The sequence below is a fragment of the Colletotrichum acutatum genome (assembly GCF_030867785.1).
Source record: "Colletotrichum acutatum strain CBS 112980 chromosome Unknown BDZ83scaffold_42, whole genome shotgun sequence".
Lineage (NCBI taxonomy): Eukaryota > Fungi > Ascomycota > Sordariomycetes > Glomerellales > Glomerellaceae > Colletotrichum > Colletotrichum acutatum.
In genome coordinates, this window is record NW_026849036.1 from 179,255 (window position 1) to 197,941 (window position 18,687).

The following is an 18,687-nucleotide window of genomic DNA, read 5'->3' on the forward strand; positions in this document are numbered from 1 at the left end:
TGCTCTCCACCAATGATTGCATGAGGATTTCCTAAACTTCATCGTCTCTCAGTGCGTCTTCTCCCATAACGGAGGAAGAGGCCGATATAATGCAGAACTGGCAGCAAAATGGCCAGGCGGGATCTGCTCAAGGCCACAATAATATGTGGTCGGGCTCCTATGCATTCCCTGATGGACCCAACCAGTTCGATGCCTCCCAAAATTGGCAGCATCAAATTCCCAACCAAAATGCTTTTCCACAACTTGCGCCACGGGGAGGAGGCAACACCAACGAGAATAATCTCTATGCTTCACCACATCAAGGGCATGCCGTCGTAGCCAACGACCACAACGGCATGTCAACGTTGAACCACGGCAACTTCCATAACGGCCATGGCCAATTCTCGCTTGACACTGCATACACAGACGCTGGCCAAGAAGACCCTTTGGCTAGTCTAAGTGAATACCCCCAAGACTTATACGGCCAGCCGAGCAAGGCTGATTTTAACAACGCCAACATCGACAACCTCAACCACAGCCATACTCCTGATTTCACACAACAACAATTCCAATATAACGGTCAGCCCAATCAGCTGTTCAATGGAAACGTTCCTCAATATGCCGAGGCTCAACTCATGCCTCAGCATGGCCACCAGTCTCAGGCGCAGCTACAGCAGCGCTTCGACTCTGTTCCCCAGTCTTTCTCACCCGCTCCTCAGGGCTATGTTCCATCACCTCAACAACATCAGGCCCAGCCTGAGAGAGTCTTTTCTCAATCACCTCATCCCTTTCAGGGGCAGCCCCCTCGCCAACAAAACAGCCAGGGCTTTTCTACTCAGACGCCCCCGCCATCTTTCCAGCAAACCCAACCGCCGCAATACCAGCAGAGCAAGTTTGTCCCTCAGCAAATGTCTTATGCTCAGCCTGTAGCAAGATCACCTTTTCAGCCCGTTGCTGCAAGGCAGATGCCAGGTCAGGACTCGGGACCTCAGCAATCTCCGCAAGCCCAGCAACAACAGCCCATACACCAGGCCAAGCCAGTCCCTTCACCGGCACCGGCTCGTCAACTCCAGCCACAACAGCCGCAGCCGCAGCAGCACAACCATCAACAGCCGTTGCAGCCATCACAACCGCAGCTCATCGCTGCAGCACCAGCTTCTCAACCTGGAACGCCTATCATCGACCCTGCACTCCAACCTGAGCCGGCGCCGCAGAAGAAGCGCAAGCGTGTCGTCAAGAAGGAGCCTGAACCTGAACAAGCCGATTCCCCTGGCGATGCGACCGTTAAAAAGGGAGAAGATGGAGAAACACTGGTCCTGCCTTCCAGCACCGAGGAAGAATTGTCTCTCCTGGCACAATTTAAGAAACGCAACGCCACATCCAAAAAGCAGTTCCCTCCCATCCCAGGAGCTTCGTTTCTTGTTGCTACTGGCTCAGCCAAGTTAATCCCGCCCAAGAGTTACGACCGACTCGCCCCTCTAGTTGCTTTGCCGTCGCCAAATGGCAGACGTATCTTGCCCGAACTTCGCCCCGATCTCCCATGCGAGATTCAAGGGAGATTCATGGAAAATTACAAGCCGTCCCCTAACTTTGTCGGAAAGCCGGACGACCGCGAGACGGAAGCAAAACCCCTCATCGAGCAATATCAACGTGAGATGACGAACTTGGGCCTTCGGCGGCCTAAGTACGCCGACTACCCTTTCGCCTTCCAGGAGCAGCTCAAGGCCGACGAGGCCGCCAAATCCAAAGCCCAGAGAAAAGCTCGAAAGGAAGAGGAAGAAGAGCGAAAGAAACCCATTCGTCCTGAGAAGCGACCCGCAGATCCTATTGAAGGTGCTGTTTGGGACATCCTCGGCATTGTCTACATTGATCCCTCCGCGACCAGAACGAATGCGCTCATTGCTGGCGCCGTTCAGTCTCTGGGTGAGTTCTTCATTAAGCTGAGATCGGAGACGAACCGTTTGAAGCAGGAGCTCGATCAAGCAACAAAGGAGAAGAAGCCTGAGAAGGAGATTTCAGAGTGGAACAAAAAGCTCGACGTCAAGAAGGAGACCTTCACTCGAGTCTGCGAAGCGGCAGCTAAGCACGGCGATGAGGCCGTACTGGAGAACTTTGGCGGTCATCAGAAGGGCATTCTGAGTCTGGTCAACATGTTGATAGGCGCCATAAAGGCTGGTGATTTCAGCGGGCCTCTGCCTAAGGCTCTTCTTCGATTCATGTCAAACATCAGCATGTTCAAGAAAGTTACAGAAGCTGTCAATTTTGAGAACGTGCGGAAGCGCCTTGCTGACAAAGGCGATGCTGAGGTCAAGGAATTGGTCCGTACGATAGCGTCGAGGATTAAGAAAGATACAGAGACAGCCAATGGGGTCGAGATCAAGAAGACAACGTCGGCTGCTCCTGTCAGCAAAGTCACCAAACCGGTCGCTAAGCCTATTGATGGCTCTCCTGCTAAGAGAGTCCGGGATGAGGAAACCGATTCTCGCATTACCAAGAAGATAGCCGTGGAGTCAACAACAGGCGGCGTGCTAGGTAGCAAAATCGGTGCCAAGCCGGTGGCCGGAACTCTGCAATCCAAGTTTGGTGCTGGTGCAAAGCGACCAGTACAAGCGACTACCCTGGCCAGCAAAATTCGGGCACCTAAGCCAGTTGTGACAAGGGACGCTCCCAAGGGTGAGCCTTCGAAATCCGAAGGACTTAACACAGCCACGCCTATGGATGTCGACAAGAAGCCAGCAGCGTCGGCGGTTAAGCCCGAGTCGAGGGTGTCTGCTGTCAAGGCTGCTGTGTCCAGCGGCTCCTCTTTGTCCAGCATTGCTTCTCTCCTCGACTCCATCACCGCGCCTAAGCCGGACGGCCCCTCGACACAGGCGAAGGATTCGAGCAAGAAAGATATCTCGGAGACGCCTGAACAGAAGGCAAAGCGACTTCGCAAAGAGGCCCGCCGCCATCTCCGTGTCAGCTTCAAGCCTCCTGAGGAGCTCGTGGAGATCCGTATTTTCACTAAAGAGGTCGCAGAAGGCGAGGATAACATGACCAAGGACGCGGCGGATGACCGATCCGAGGGAATGATGCTCAAGCAGCGCAATTACAATGAGGATGATGACGAGGAGGACGAGTTGCCAGAGAAGCCTTGGGCCATGCCTGCCCTCACCGACCTGTCTGGAATCCCCGAAGACATTCGCAACAAGTCTTACGTCACTCGTGGTGGTAACCTGACTTTCCACACAGAGGAACAGAAAGCCATAGAGGAGCGGGAGAAGAAGGAGCTCATGGTCACCTATATGGACATTGCCGACATTCCGCCTACACCCAAGTCTCCAGCCCCTGAGTCTGCGACAGTCGCGAGCGATTCCGAGGGCAAAGTTTATCAGCTGCCTCAGGGTGAGCCGAAGTACGATGAGATCCACAAGCGCTGGAAGGAGACACAGACGTTCGGTTGGGAAGCGGCACAATACTATGCCCGCAAGCGCCTTGATGCCAAGGACGACCCCGGCGCAAAGCTCAACTCGATTTTGGGCAACCTCAAGCCAATTGCCCCAGCCGTAGAGCCCGAACCGTATAACATGACACCGCCAAAGGAGAACGCGCAGCCGATTATCCCTCCCGCAGTGGAGATGCAGCCTATTCCGGCGATACCCTTCGACGACAAAGTTCACAGCATTCTCACTTCCGACGAGGTGAAGACCTGGCGAGATGCCAACCCATTCAATTCGGCTGCCCCACAGACTCATCGACGCTATGACTATCCGGATCCAAGCGTCCAAGCAGCCGCCGACCAGGTCGAGGATGCGGCTGAGACGTTGAGAGGACTGCCATACCCGGCGACTAGTCCACCAGCATACTTGGCAAATGACCCGGAAAGAACAAGGGAGTGGTGGGCCGGATACCAGAAGGACCTTACGGCAAGAGCCAGGAAGGAGGCAGAGGATACAGCTCATAACGCGCCTCAGAACGAGGCCCAGACTCAACAACCCGCTGCATCTGAAACCCAAGAGCAGCAGTGGGCAGCTTATTATCAGCAACAGCAACAGTACGCACAGTACATGGCCATGCTGCAGGGTGGGCAACCTCAGCAACCAGCTCAAGTAGCACCTACCCCGGCTCCAGCGGCACAGCCTACACAGGAATCCCAGCTTCAAGCGATGCTCGCCCAGATGGCTCAACAGCAACCGGCATCGCAAGACAACGCATATGGGCTGAACCCATCAGACACTGGGTACCAGCAGCTGATGATGCTCGCACAGCTTCAGCAACAGCCCCAGCAGCATCAGCAGCAAGCACCGCCTCCGCCAGCCGCTCCACAGTCCCCTCCTGAGCATGACGCGAACTCGTATAAGCCTCCACCCCACCTTCAGCGCCAGCTTGTGGACTACAGCGATCGGGACACTAGAGACGAGTTCGAGCATCAAGGTGGACGCGAGCGGGATAGGGAACGCGGCCGTGACCGTGATCGCGAAGGGAAGGGTGGCAAGCAGGGCAAGAATCGCAAGGGCAACGCCCCTGGAGGCGCCACGCTCGCTCCCCATCGCCCTGTCAATCGGGCACTCATCGGGACCAAGCCATGCAGCTTTTGGCAGCAGGGCAAGTGCGCTAGAGGCGAGAAGTGCACTTTCAGGCACGACAACTAATTCCGCAAACGCCATGCGAACCATGTACATTCTAGTCACACTTGGCTGGATCTGGGGAACAGGAACCCCTGGACTTTCTTTTGTTATAATGCTCGCCGACCGTGGGAGGCGAAACGGGGACTCGGGCTTGTCTCATGAAACGAAGGTTGGGGAACAGAGACAGCCCAGGAAATGTGGCAGGGCAGAGGAATGTTTTCTTCTTGTTATTCGGCATAGCATCATCAGGAACTGGGGTCTAGCATTTGCATCAACGAAATCGTGGATCATGGAAACAGGGATAGGTCTTGAGGAAATATGCATAAAAGGACTGGAGGGGGGGTTTAAAGATGATCATTGTGTCGCGCGCAAATTTTCATGCACCGCTTCGCCTGTGTCTACTGGACCTGGCCAAACACCACCTTTGTACACTAGTTACCCTCAATTGTCCAAAACGACGACACCTCGAACATTAGCTGTGCCTTGTATGAATGAAGTGGATGTGAAATTTTAGTGATAGGAGACTTGTTTGGCGTTTGTTGCGGCTTGCCCCCCCCCTCCCCTAAAACATCTCTTCAGAGCTGGTTCCATTGCTTCACGAGCAAAGGGTGGCTGAGGATGAGAGATATTGTTGAGATGGATTCGGTAAAGTGAGTTCGTGTCACCTGGGTTATGTCCTTTGGTTTCCTCCACGGTTTTACACGGAAGTAGGGGGTCGATGACGTAGAGATAGGCCTTGAGACGGAATTGATGTTTTGTTGCTTCCCCCCCCCCCCCTTTTTTTTTCTATTTGCCTTTTCGATCAATTCTAGGTAGAAGGAGACAGGAAACCACAATTATAAACTTTCTGTCATTTAGCTACGACTCCTCCGCGCCGTCGTGCTGCCTGTTTCAAAGCCCATAACCAAGATGTAGACAAATTCACTACGCTAGAGACAAGTTTCAAGAGCCAACATGCTTACAATTATGTCGTGGCTCGAGATTCGTAGTTTTCAATATCACTGCGATACTGGATTCGCGTTCTCGGGAAAAGAACCTAGGAAAAAAAGACCGCTGAAGGTACTTACCTGCCTTTGGCTCTCTTGCTTAGAAACAATTCCACAGCGGGGCCTGCCGTCTAGTATAAAAATACCTCGAAAGGTTGTCCTGTTGTAAACTCCCCAAGCAAGGCATGTGTTCTTTTCTTGTATCTCGGAGAAGAGTCATTGAGCTAGGAAGTACCCGGAGGTCCACAAACATACAATGAACGAAGTATAACATCTCACCTCACCTACTCTAAGGTTAAGGTCCCACCCGCCAGACTTATCCCAACTCTTATCAGATCTCACGCCAGACGGACGATACAAAGTATGAGCTTTTATCGTGAAGCTATTGAGCATTGCCTATTCGCCAAGGGTGGAGAAAACCTCCTACCAAACCTGACCAGTCCGTCCAGAGTCCTCACCCGAACCGGCGATTCCCTACGACGCTCCCCGGAAGACTCGCGGCTTGTTCGCTGCCCAACTCGTAGAACATAAAGGCTTAAAGGGAATCAATAGACCCAGAGAAGGAAGGAAGAAAACAAAGATGAGAAATCAGTAATGTCAGCCGCTTGGAGTTATATTTCTCAGGTAGCTTACGCGCCTTTTCTTGACGACGGAGAGCTCTTGATCTACGGCCATACTGGCTACTTTTCTCCGTCACCATCAACGAGAACCAGATTTTCAAGTCTTAAACTTCTAGGGAGAGCAGTCTTCAAAGCTGATAATCGAATAGAATCAACTTTGGGCAACAACATACAATCCCTAAACTTCACAGCAAGCACGGGGAACCAAAGCCACAAGTCAGGGTACACAATTTCCTTGATAATGTACTACAATTCCCCTATTCCTCCCAATGTGACTTCTACAACTGTACTTTTTATTCGGATCCTCCTCCCTCTCTCTCAATCCTCACAAATCCGCCCTCTCAATGCGAATACGGAGTGCACCTAATCCCCGGCAACCTCGAGAGGAAACGAGTGAAGAAGAAAAATAAAACCAAAATAACAAAAGTTGTGTCCCAACGCCGAGCCAAAAGAGCAATGCTATGCCTTACCTTTCTTTTTTGTGTCGCTACGCGAAACCCCAACACTCCCATCACATGTGTGTCCGTCACAAACAGACACACGCAACATACATACTCTCTCTCCGTCTAGTATAAACTCAGACCAAAAAACGGAGGATGAAAAACAAAAACACATGCTTTGGCATTCTTCCATAATCCTTTTCATTGCGTTTCCATCATTGGCCTCATTTGGCGTTGGCAGACTTGTGGGTCTCCAGGGCGCTTGCCAGCGCCTTGGCAAAGTCCTCCGTCTTGACTTGGACCATCCAGGTCTCGAGGCCGCTACCCGTCTCGTTCGAGGTCGTGAGCTTGACGTACTTCTTGTCCGCCTTGTAAGTCTCAGCAGGCAGAACGGTGCGGTTGAGCACGACGTGCCCGCGAGGCTCCGCGCGCAGCAGCATGCGAACCGCGCCCGTGTTCTTGTGCTTCAGGATACGGAACGGGCCCACACCCTTGGTTGACCAAGGGCTCTTGTTCTTGGGCTTCTCATCGCCGCTGTCCTTGTCTTCTTCGGATCCGGCCGGAATGAACTTCATAATCTTGGCTCGAACGTCGTGGAGGATTTCCTCGTCTTCCTCGCCAGGGCCACCCTCAGTAAGCTTGAGCTGCTCGTGAGGCATGCCATCAGCATCGTCGCCTTCACCACCAGCGGCCTTGTCGGCTTCCGCAGTCGGCTCGGGAGTGCCAGTGGCAGGAGTCGTAGCTAGGCTGGAGGCACCACCAAAGTTAAAGGGTGAGTTGGTGCCAGTGGTAGAGGCACCCGCGGGGGGGTTCAGGTTACCGAACATACCACCAGAGGGAGGCTGGGCAGGCTTGGCACCGCCAAAGAGGTTGCTCGTAGGCGCTGGGGTTGAGGCTCCGAATAGCGGCTTCTGAGACGCAGGTGCCTGAGCACTGGCAGATCCATTAGCGGCACCGAAGGTAAAGGTGGGAGTCGAGGCAGCAGGGGCAGCAGGCTGAGTGGGAGCGCCGCCTCCAAACTGGAAGGGGCTGCTGCTTGCCGCCGCAGGTGCAGGCGCAGACGAGCCACCGCCAAACTGGAATGGCGTGGAGCTGCTCGAGGGGGCGGAAGATCCACCACCACCGAAGTTGAACATGCCGCCGGCCGAAGGCGCGGGAGCAGAGCCTGAGCCGCCGCCGTTAGCAGACGCGAAGGGGTTGTTGAAGCTCGTGCCGCCGCCGCCGGCGCTGAAGGTGAAGGATGAACCACCGCCGGAGCCGAAGCTGGGAGGGCCGCTGGAGCCACCGTTTGTCTGAGGCGTAGGCGCAGCGCCACCGAAGGAGTTAACTGGGGCTGCGCTCTGGGATCCACCAAAGTTGAACATGCCACCAGATGGTGCAGCCGCGGCGGAGGGAGCGGGTGCGTTGAACTGTCTCTTCGCCGGCGGGCCATCCTGCTTCATGGGACTACCACCGAAGGGAGACCCAGCGGATTCCGTAGGCTTGCTGGCGCCGAAGCTGAAGGCAGGAGCCGCAGCGGGCGCGGGAGCGAACTGCGGAGCCTTGGAACCCTCGTCACTGGGCTTTGCACCGAAAAGGTTGGAGGTGCTCGGCGCGGGTGGCTGGGCACCGAAGAGAGGGTTCGACTGGAAAGGAGTCGAAGTGCTTGATGTGCCGGCGCCGAAGAGGGGCTTAGCCGGTTCGGCGGCGGGAGTCTCCTGAGGCTTGCTGCCGCCAAAGAGGGTCGATGACTGCATGACAGACCCCGCAGGCTTGTCTTGGGAACCAAAGAGATTTGAAGCTGGGGCGGCAGGCTTGGGCTCTTCCGCCTTGGGAGCAGAGGCACCGAACGCGAAAGTCGGAGCAGCGGCCGGCTTAGGAGCTGCCTCATCCTTCTTGGGCGCCTCGAACGGCTTCGACTGGAATCCGGAGAAGCCGCCAAAGGGGGACTTGGAAGGGCGCTGCGAGTCGTTCTCCTTGTCGGACTCCGCGCCCTGGTCCTCCTCGGGAGCAGACCGCTTCTCGGCCTTGGGCTTCTCATCTTGCTTCGGGGCGCCGAACAAGTTGGATGCAGGAGCGGCAGGCTTAGCACCGAAAATGGAGCTCGATCCGTTTGTGGACGCACCGAAAAGTCCATTGCTAGGCGCAGGGTTGGCATTGAACTTGATCGGCGAGTTAGGGTTCCAGGTAGCATTGACCGGGGCCGGAGTAGCCTCCTTGGCCGGGGCAAAAGCTGGCTTCTCCGGGGCCGGGGCCGGCTCAGCCGAGTCCGCACGGAGAGGCTGTCCATTGTTGCCCTTAGTCACGCGGTCGAACAGACTCTTAGTTCCGGAGGGAGTAGTCTCCCGGGCGTCGGACGAAGTGCTGGAAGGAGCAGTCGCGGCGCCAGCAGAGAAAAGGGGCTTCTTAGCACCAAAGAGGTTGGAGGCCGGCTGGCCCAACGGCGTTTCGGCACCACCACTAGCGGCAACGCTGGGTTCCGCCTCGTCATCGGAATCAGTCTCACTCTCTGCGTCGGCCTCCACACCGCTGTTCTTTGCCGAACTAGCATCAGACAGGTAACCGAAGATGTTGGATGCCTGGGCAGGCTTGAGCTGCTTCTCGAATACGGAGCGCGACAGATCGTTGTTAGTGGCCTTGGGTGGTGCTCCGAAGAGGCTGCTGGGCTTGGTCTCCGGAGCCTTGGGGGCGGGAGCAGGGGCGGGAGCGGCCTTGGGCGTCGAAGAAGGACCTTGGTTGTTGGCAATCTTTTCGAACATGCTCTTGGTAGCTGAGGGCGTTGAGATGGACTTCTGCAATTTGCTGGGCTGGTTCTCATCCGACTCATCCTCGACAGTTACCTTTCTCTTGTTCTTGACCGTAGCCGGCGTCGCCGGCTCGTCTTCCTCTCTATCTACAAGGCGCCTCTTGTTATTCTTATTGGGGGAAGCGGAAGAAAGGGCCGCGTCCTTGGGAGTCAACTGGTCTTCAGCCTTGCGCTTGGAACGGGTAGTCTGCCTGGATGGGCTGGCATCCGCAGCTTCCTCCTCGGGTTCAGGCAACCCGTGTGCGGACCTCCACTTCTTCAAAACCTCCTCTGAGGGCTTGACATTCTTAAACTCGTACAAGCCATATCTGAGCATAATCAAGCTCCGGCTCTTTTCGAATTCCTTTGCAAAATTCATAATGTTGAGCTTCCAATCCTTCTTGGTGAAGATCTCGTTGGCGGCGTATTTCAGGCGGCGAAGATCGAGAACGCAGAATAGCTGACGGCGCTGCAAGTCGTCGTACTCGGCCGGAACCAGGTGGCTGAGGTACTGGTCGGCGTACACCGTACCCTTGGCTTCGAGCTCAGGGGGGATATCTCGCGCGAGGACTTCGCCAGACAGTTCGGGAGGCGGGGAGGGGATGCGCATCTGAAAGAGATCGGCCGAGGTCGACTTGGTTGCCATGCCGCGAGGGGTCGCCTGGGCGATGTTCTCTCGATAGACCTTTTGAGAAGCCGGAGTCGCGCCGGGCGCGAAGACCTTCTTGGCGGTGCTCGCGGGCAAGCTCGGAGCGAAGGGGGTAGTATTGGAGCTTGCGCTCAGAGTAGAGGAGCGAAAGAGATTGCTCGCGGTGGAGATGGTGCTCGCGTTGAGGTTGCTGGATGGCATGGGGTCGCGGTTCAGGATTCTCTGCGATGGAGCAGTCTTGGGGGTGCCGAGTCGCTTGTTCGGGTTCAGAGGCGAAGCTTGGTAGCTCCGGTTCGCGAATTTGAGCGACGGGCGAGGCCGCGGGGTGCTATTTCTTTGGTCCATGATGATGTGCGACGACCAAAGAATCGGTTTCGGGATTATAATTAGTCGTTGGTGATGAAGTTTGCGCCGGTCGACTCGGTGTCGGAGGGAGAGTCGCGTCTCGATTCACGCAGGATTCGTAGACAAAGCTAGGCGGGCGAGGAAAGGAAAGCAGGCGCAACTGCGAGAAGTAACTGCTAAAGGGTAGATGCGATTGGATGAAAAAAACACTCAATGATGGCTGAAGCTTCGACAGCAACAAAACGCGATGGCGCAGCGATCAAGAAAGTGATGCTGAACAGCGCATCGAACACGCCTTTGATGGTAGTCTGGCTTGCAGAAGCACAGGAAGATTTTGGTGCAAGATGATTTTTGGTGTGGCTCGACCGGGCGACGGGTGACGGGGCCAGCTATTGGGAAAAAAACCAGGCCACACCTCAGTGCAGGGGGGCGCGAGCACGGTAGGGAAAGAGTGGGTCAGTTTTCTGCCGTCACTCAACCTCAGGCCAGCGTCACCGCCTTCAATTGGTCGCAAGTTGCGTATACCTAAAGTGCAAAGGAAGTGGCAGGTGCAACTGCGACAGCGACTGGGCGCTTCTGGTTGGTGGTCGGCGCTTGGAATTTTTCCTAGGGCGTTCCCCAGGACCCGGTCTTTCCTCAGGTCCCGCGTCACGATCCTCCAACTTTCAACCAGTCGAACGAATGGAAGCTACGAGTAGCACGATGTACCTTCCCAGTGGTACCTTCTCAATGAACCTAACTAAGGCAGTTACGACGGAGCATTTGCTGGCCCAGGCGTTTTCCTCGAGTCTGCTGAGTCAGCTCACGCTATTTCCAACCAGACGACACGGGTGTGCAGCTTGAGTGCAACACACCTTTTCAAATCTGCTGCACTCCTGACCCTTTTGCGTCTGCACAAAGAGACGTATGTCTGGCTGGTGCGACTGCGACACTGAAACCAGGGGAACACAGTTCCCCAAACCGGACGGCAGCCTCGCTCACGAGACACTCACGAGTGCCAAGACCCTGTAGCTCGGGTGGTCCTATCTGAATTCAGTCAACTCTACTCGCTGGCACTCTTGAAGTCATGCGTATGAATGTAAAGGGAATCGACTAGTCATCGCAAGCTTCATCTCCGTACGGTTAATCGCATCCAATCAACTGTTGGTTAGATCCGGCTCACCACGGCCGGAGCGCAGAGTGCACGTGAAGATGGCGGCGCCGGTGCTCCGACCCCAAATGGGCCTCCTGACTCGGGGCGGCAATACTCGGAGATTCCCACCATCTGAGGTCCAGCACCGTTAACATTGCGGTCGAAGTCACGGAAACAATCATTATATATGAAGCTCATCGGACGTCCGTTTGAAAAAGCCTGTTATTCTTAAAGTATCGCCTGCTTTCTTTCGGGGGCATGTACATGATTTTAGTCCCAAGAACGAGAGATTCTCTCGTTCTTAGATGTCCTGCCACGATAGTCGTTCTCAGACGCTTTCACATGCTTTTCCCCATGGCGTACAACGTCGCGAATAAACTGACAAGCTTACACTGCCGATTTTCCGGCAACTTTTCAAATGGAGAACCTTGTCAGCTTCACAGCAACGAATTACGCTCAAGGCGCTCATTAATTGATCATAGTCTCATTTCCTACGGCAACGCTACGTTTGGCGTGCATCCAGAGCCAGCACTACTTAATGGCCCGACTGGTAGGTTATGGTACAGGGTATTACCGACAACGCAATATCCATTGCGACACACATTTACAACTTGGCCTTGGACTGGGCCTTCTTTAGGATGGGCTCCATCCTGGTAGCCTTCATGACGTCGCCCTTGATCTTGAGCTTGCCGGACATGAAAAGCTTCTGGGCGTTGGCCTTGCCCTGGACGAGGTTGCCAAAGTCGGCGTCGGACAGAGAGAGGGTGACTGAAAAGGTGTTAGTACGGATTCTACCGGCGATGAAAGCACCCCGCGCGCGGATGACATACCGGTGGGCTTCTCGCCGGTGCCCTTGGCGACCACGCCCTTCTCCTTGAGGTCGATGTGCCAGCTGTCGGTCTCGCCGGCAGAGTTCTTCAAGGTGAAGGCGAAGATAGCATTGCCCTGCTTGATGGCGTCCTTGCGGTCGGGCTCGCTGGAGCCAAGCGCATCGTTGATGGCGTCGAAGGCGGCCGAGGAGGGGAACTTGTCTAGAGGAAAGCAGCCAGAGTCAGCTTGCTGGGTGCGATTGAGACCGAGACCGAGACATCCTATTGGAAGAACAACGTACCGTTGGTGAGACCCATTATGATTGTAGGATAGAGATATTCGGTATAGATTGAGTCGAAATGGTATATATTATTGACAGTTGGATGTGATAGATCGCGAAAAGATTGCCGAAACGTGGGGGAAGGGACTTGGGATAGTTTAAGTAGTGAAGAAAAAGGTGTCAACGGTAAGCCGTGCGTCGGAGGTTGGGGTCGTCGGACGGAGGAATAAAGAAACAGAGAGGAACGGAGGCGGAGTGATGGAAAGCTACTTGGCTAAGCGCAGCGCAGCAATGACGCTCAGTCGTCGCATGTGAACCTCGGCGATTTAGCACACGGCAGGGCGTCATGTGCCCGCGCGTGTCCTCATTGCTCACTGCTGGAATAGTGGATCGCTGTTCCCCATGGTCCACCTAACCGTATTCCGTACCTGACCCCAGCCAGGTGCAGCCATATGCATCGCACCCCTGCACATATTCTACCCTTGGAAGTTGGGGGAATTCATCTTCCACTCCCGCACGCTTCATGCCAGTTCCATTTCATTGGGGCCGACTGGCGCATTGGACCGCTGGAGAAACGCACCGCGGTAGCACCAACGGAGACTCGTGGATACTTCGTTTCGTCATTTATGGTTACTTCGACCTTCGAGGTATCCGTACCTCACCTACCTTACCTTACTGAACTTTCCATCATGAGGGTTTCACGGACGGCAGGCGGCCACAACCGAACCGAGCACAGGCGCTGCCACGACGGGACACACTTCAAGCGCAGCCACTCGTTCTTTACCTCTCATCATCGACCTTGTCAGTTGGGTTCTAGAATACCCATCATCGATACGGATACCGAATCACGAACTGTGGACAGTGTGCCCCAGCCACAGCGCCACAGAAGGCTTTCTTTCGTTCCAACCTGCGAGGCCCACGCCCACACCCGTGTTGCACGACTTCGACGCCGCAGCATGCTTCAAGTCCTCATACCTGCTACCGGCGCTGGACAGTGAAAATGATCCATGAAGACGCTGGCCCCATTACCTAATTCCATGGATCTGATGCCGGCCCTGGCTAACGACTGCCTTGAGCGCCTTACCGGTTACATGCCAGCTACAGCCTACACGCCGCAGGGAACAATCTCCGTCCTTCGCTGTGCTCCAGCTAGCGTTCGTCATGTCTCGCAGGGACCGAGGCTCCAAAGGAAAACACGAGGGAAAGAAGAGTTGATCAAGGTCGATCAAAGGTCCAAAACAAGACAGCACATACACACAAGGCAACACATCCCGACTCGATGGTTCAGTTCTCCCCGAAACAAGCTTCAGACGATCTTACACGACACCCGAATCGCTTTCCGCATTCGGACACAATTAATGCTTTGCTTTCCGATGGTTCGCCACGATCTCTGATTGCGACCTTTCTCGTTGATGGCCAGTCAGTCGCTGCAGATCTCCAACATTCGTCCCAAGCTTTCTGTCTTCCTCATCAATCTGACAGGAGCCGAGGGAAGTCAAATTGGGGTAACACCCCAGAATCCCCTGCACCAAATTGGGCAGAACCGACGAGAACGAGTCCGAGTGCGGTGAGCCCCATGCAGCGTGCATGATAACAATCGCCCCAGCCATGCACCAAGATCCAGGCACAAAAGGGGACCTCGGCTCAAAGTCACCATCCAAAGAGGCTAAAAGACCTCGCACGGCACGGGTTGATCAACGTTTCGAGAGTTTGGCAGTTCGTCCGACCCCGGTTTTGAGTCCTGTTTGTACGGATATACTACCAACGTGCTGCGTCGAAGCGTGCCTCCTTCGCCCATTGGTGCCACAGCATGCAAACCCCTGTCTGAACTTCAGGAAGAGCCGTCCATACTATGACCTCCCGATGCAGATCCGTTGGCTAAACCACATTTGCCAGAAAGGTCCAAGTCCATGCTACGCTAGCGACCAAACTTTCGACGGTCGATAAAGCCGCGGCGAGTCATCTTTAGCATCCCGTTTACGCGTTCAAGATCTTTCTCCGCAACGTGTAAGTTGTACCGCCATGTTCGCAACGGTTGCCGAGTCCACCAGCTGGATCGGATAGCACTGTGAAGTTCACTTGGACGAACAAAATTATTGATGTGGGGAGAGACAAGTAACATGTTGACAATGTTTGCACTGTCAAGCAGCACTCCTGTCACCGCTCGTCTGCTTGGAGAGCGATCTCGAGCTGTAGCGGACGACGTACGCTCAGCAAAAGCCTGCTCACTAAGTCATCTGATCTGCGATCACATGTGTTGGTCTACACGGCGAGTTGATGGGCCTTGGACACATTGTGGCCTTCATTTGTTAATACTCGTCATAGTCCCTTTTACATCCACTCTAGGTGCAGCTGAGTTCCAACATACGCAAGAAACGTTGGCCTCTGGGCATCTTGTCTTGGACTTAAAACTCGAAATCTACGTCCTCGTCCTAATATACACATGAAGTCTCACTTATACCAAAAGACACCACTCAGCTTTCCCCAGACCTTCAAGCTGCCGAATCCCGGAGATACGCGGCAAGAACGCCTCCCCAACCGCCAGTGTTGTCGCTCGCAAACACCTCCCAGATGACGCCCCCCGTCTGGTCATACAGCAGCGCGGTGGTGCTCTTGGAGCTCAGGCCGAACCAGTACATCGACTTCGCGCCGTCGGCGTAGGCCTGGTTGGTCATGCAATTGCCGCCCGTGTTCTCGCACTGCGCGTTCTGCCACTTGTTGTCGTTCATCTTGTTGAAGAACACCCACAGCGCGGAGCCGTGGATCACCACCTTGGAGCTGCCCGTCATGTAGTGGCCCCACGACCGATAGCACCGGTCATTGTTGGCCTGTCCCTGAGCCGCGCAGTTGCTGAAATCCGGGTCGCCAAAAGCTGGCTTTACGCTGCGTTTGAAGAGAGTTAGCAATCCAGAATATCGACACATTGTGAACCAACGGCATGAAGCCGTGGGTTACGGCAGGGGTTAACTCACGACCACGGGCTGGGCGCTCTCTGGGGAGTCCCCTCACCCTGCCAATACGCAGACTCCGTCTGCTCCAGGCTGACGTACACATTCTGGGCGTTGTGGAGATTATACTGATACAAGACACAGTGCTCGAAGCTCGTCCCCACCAGCCACGTGGGCTTGGTGCTCTCGATGAGCGCGCCCCTGCCGACGGCAATGTTCTGCGCGGCGCCGCCGTCGAGCGAGTGGTCCGCTACCCAGCCCCACACATTCTCGAGGTACGCGCTCGCCGTGGAGGTGACGTGCATGAGCGCAAAGGCGGCCTTGCACGCGCCCGGGTCCTCGCCGCCGCAGTTTGTGTTGGTGAGCGAGTGCTTCGTGCCGCCAACGCGGAAGACGCTGCTCCAGATGCCGACGTCGCCGGGCCGCGCGCCGGCCATGTTGATTTGGACTAGAGTCGCGCCCTGGAGGACGTCGGCTACCTCGACCGTGACGTCGGTGATTTGGGCGACGCCCGTCTCGCCGGGGTTGCCGACCTTGAGAATAGGCTGAGGGTCGTCCGGGTTCCAAAACTTTGATCCATTGCCTACTCTCAGGTCAGAAATCGAAGTCGGAGACTACAGAGGTTATGGGATGGCCTACCGTTGATGATACTGAGCGTCTCACCGACCAGTCTTGTTCCGGGGGGCACGTAGATCGTCTCCTCGGTGCGGTAGATACCCTGCGGCACAAAGATGATCTTGCACCCCTTGTATTTTTGCAAAATGGCGTTGATGTTCGGCCCGTCATTGTGGCTGTTGTCGCCGTACACGGGGTACTGCGCATCACCCTTCAAACTCACAAACTGATCCAGCGCATACTTTTCATACTGCGGCAGCGGCGCGGTGAAGTACCGATCTCCCGAAACCAGCGCAGCGGGCCGGTCGATGGGGTACACCGTCCCCTTTTGCAGGTTGTTCGAGTTGACGTATCCCATGACCCACGTCTGCCCGGCCGCCACGGACTCCTTGCGCAGCGTCGACCCGTCGCTCGCAGACTTGACGGCCGCGGTGGTGTCGCCGCCGACCTGGAAGTTATCGAGGACCAAGGAATTTTGGCCGTAGCCCGTCACGAGGTTGTTGACGCCGGCGTTGCAGGAGGATTCCACCCTGGAGTCGACGACGGAGACCATGCCCGCCGTGTTGCGCCCCATGTCGATGCCAAAGTTGCAGTTGGCAAAGGTGGCGCCCTGGACGACGGCGACAAAGACGTGGTCGACGGAGATGCCGACATTGCAGCCGTTGAAGGAGAGGTTCTTGAATTGGTATTGCTGGCCGTTGACTTTGATGCCAATGGCGCCGCCTTCGAATTGCTGGGCATATCGTCAGTCATTTTGCATAGACTCCAGGGGTTCATCACCTCAAGTCGAGGGAAGAGCTACTAACAGCGAGAGAAACAAGAGACAGAGACGGAGAGGGAACTTACACAATCGCTGATCAAAATCCCAGAACCGCCCTGCGCCATAGTGACACCAACATGGCTCGAGAAATTCGGCATGCGCACTTTGACGTTCGTCAACGAGCACCCCTGCGACACGCTCCAGTCCATCCCGACGGCCGCGACGCCGGTGCCAATCTCGGTGGTGTCAATCACCAGATTCCGCACCGCCATGTAAAAGTTCTTGGTCGCGGACCCGTCGCCCTGGTGGGAGTCGTACCCGTTGATCACGGGTTGCTCGCCGAGCGCCGGATCGGCGATGAGCACGGGCGGGTTCAGGGCGTCGCCGACGAGGTACGTCGTCACGAGCATCTGGATCGGCTTCTTGATGCGGTACCGGCCCGGCGGGACGTAGATGTAGGCTGGACGGGTTGTTACGGTGTTACCCGTGCGGCTCCATGCTATTGTACGTTTGTCAGTTACATAATTTTGAATCCCCCAAGGACTGAGGTGAGTGTACGCGTATCAAAGTATGAGGTAAAGGTAGAATATATACATACCTTCAATGGCAAAGTTGAAGGCGTCGGACGAGTCCTGGACGCCCGTGTTATCGGCACCGTACTGGACCGCCGTCCGGTAGTACTGGTACGTCGAGTCCGTGCTCGTCGGCGCCGTGCCGTTGTGTCCGATGGCGGCGCGCCACCAGGTGGAGGGGTTACTCTCCACGGGGCCGGAGCACGTTTGTTGTCTCGAATCCAGGACAGCGGCGGCATGCGCGGCATCGTGGGGGTGCTGCTGGTGCGGGTGGGCGGCCCCGATGCCCAGGAGGGCGAGTAGGGGGAGCAGCTTCATTATGAAAAACAGCTCTGCTTTGAAGGGGGGGGGGGGAGAGGGGGATGCTCAGAGGGCGAGATGAAGTAAAAATCCTCTCTGGTCTGCTTCTCTCGTCACCGCTTCTGTGGTTGGGACATGGTCGAGTCTTTAAGGAGGCTGTTTAGGATCGTGCACCCACGGCCTACGGGATTTCTCCTGCTGCGCTGGTGTCGCTCATCGTCATCAAACTAACTCCCGCACGAGATTTCGCATCTAGGAAAGCTCATCATCCATGATCCAGCCCCGGGAGGGCACACTAACAAGACAGACCCCTGTGCTGTGTATCCGTAGTTCTTATTTCTTTCCTGCATGTGTATGAATAATCGCCCAAACCACGCTCATTACCGCAAATCTGCAGCAAGGGGGGGGGAGCCCGGGTAGCTTAATGTGCTGGAGCCAGTCACACACCTTGTGCGGATATGCCCAGCAGCCCAGATCGTGGGCTGCGCAGCCCCACCTTCACAGACGGGTGGGAGATGGGGGTTCGTCCCATGAAGAAGAAGCAGCACCAGAAAACTAGGGGTTTTTGGGGCTGATGTGAGATGCTTGGTGAATCAGGGCTTGACTTCTTTCCCAAAACCCCCCCTGACTAGTATTACTGAGCTAGTTTTACTGCGTAGGCTCACTAGCTTATTACATGCAGGTCTAGTAGCCAATTCGGAGCGGGTACGGCGCATGCTAGCTTTGCGGGTTTAGGTTGCTTCTTTTGCAGTTAGGCTCTAGGCACCAGAATTTCGTTGACAGGGGGTTGGTTCCTTTTTGATCAACATCTTTCTTCAAGACTGCCGGCGAGCAAGGCTAGAAGCTGTGGGAAACAGAGAATTGGAGAGAGAGAAAGAGA

At 55.5% G+C, this 18,687-nt stretch overlaps 4 protein-coding genes across 4 annotated transcripts; 1 reads left to right on the top strand and 3 right to left on the bottom strand.

Annotated features, from left to right (window-relative positions):
* Positions 1-89: 89 nt before the first annotated feature.
* BDZ83DRAFT_651401 (uncharacterized protein) lies at positions 90-4,610 on the top strand (the record flags this gene model as incomplete). Its single annotated transcript, XM_060510451.1, has 1 exon — positions 90-4,610. The coding sequence occupies one exon, from the start codon at positions 90-92 to the stop codon at positions 4,608-4,610; it is 4,521 nt and encodes a 1,506-aa protein (XP_060365432.1).
* Positions 4,611-6,856: 2,246 nt separating this feature from the next.
* Positions 6,857-10,390, bottom strand: BDZ83DRAFT_576741 (uncharacterized protein; the record flags this gene model as incomplete). The annotated part of the gene is made up of 1 exon (XM_060504944.1): positions 6,857-10,390. The coding sequence occupies one exon, from the start codon at positions 10,388-10,390 to the stop codon at positions 6,857-6,859; it is 3,534 nt and encodes a 1,177-aa protein (XP_060365433.1).
* A 1,736-nt stretch (positions 10,391-12,126) lies between these two features.
* Positions 12,127-12,649, bottom strand: BDZ83DRAFT_719266 (SCP-2 sterol transfer family protein; the record flags this gene model as incomplete). The annotated part of the gene is made up of 3 exons (XM_060512160.1): positions 12,127-12,290; positions 12,353-12,553; positions 12,634-12,649. 3 exons carry the CDS (start codon positions 12,647-12,649, stop codon positions 12,127-12,129), a joined length of 381 nt encoding a protein of 126 aa, XP_060365434.1.
* A 2,455-nt stretch (positions 12,650-15,104) lies between these two features.
* BDZ83DRAFT_576771 (pectate lyase superfamily protein-domain-containing protein) lies at positions 15,105-17,825 on the bottom strand (the record flags this gene model as incomplete). Its single annotated transcript, XM_060504949.1, has 5 exons — positions 15,105-15,495; positions 15,585-16,146; positions 16,200-16,908; positions 17,022-17,434; positions 17,534-17,825. The coding sequence occupies 5 exons, from the start codon at positions 17,823-17,825 to the stop codon at positions 15,105-15,107; spliced, it is 2,367 nt and encodes a 788-aa protein (XP_060365435.1).
* Between the last annotated feature and the right edge of the window lie 862 nt (positions 17,826-18,687).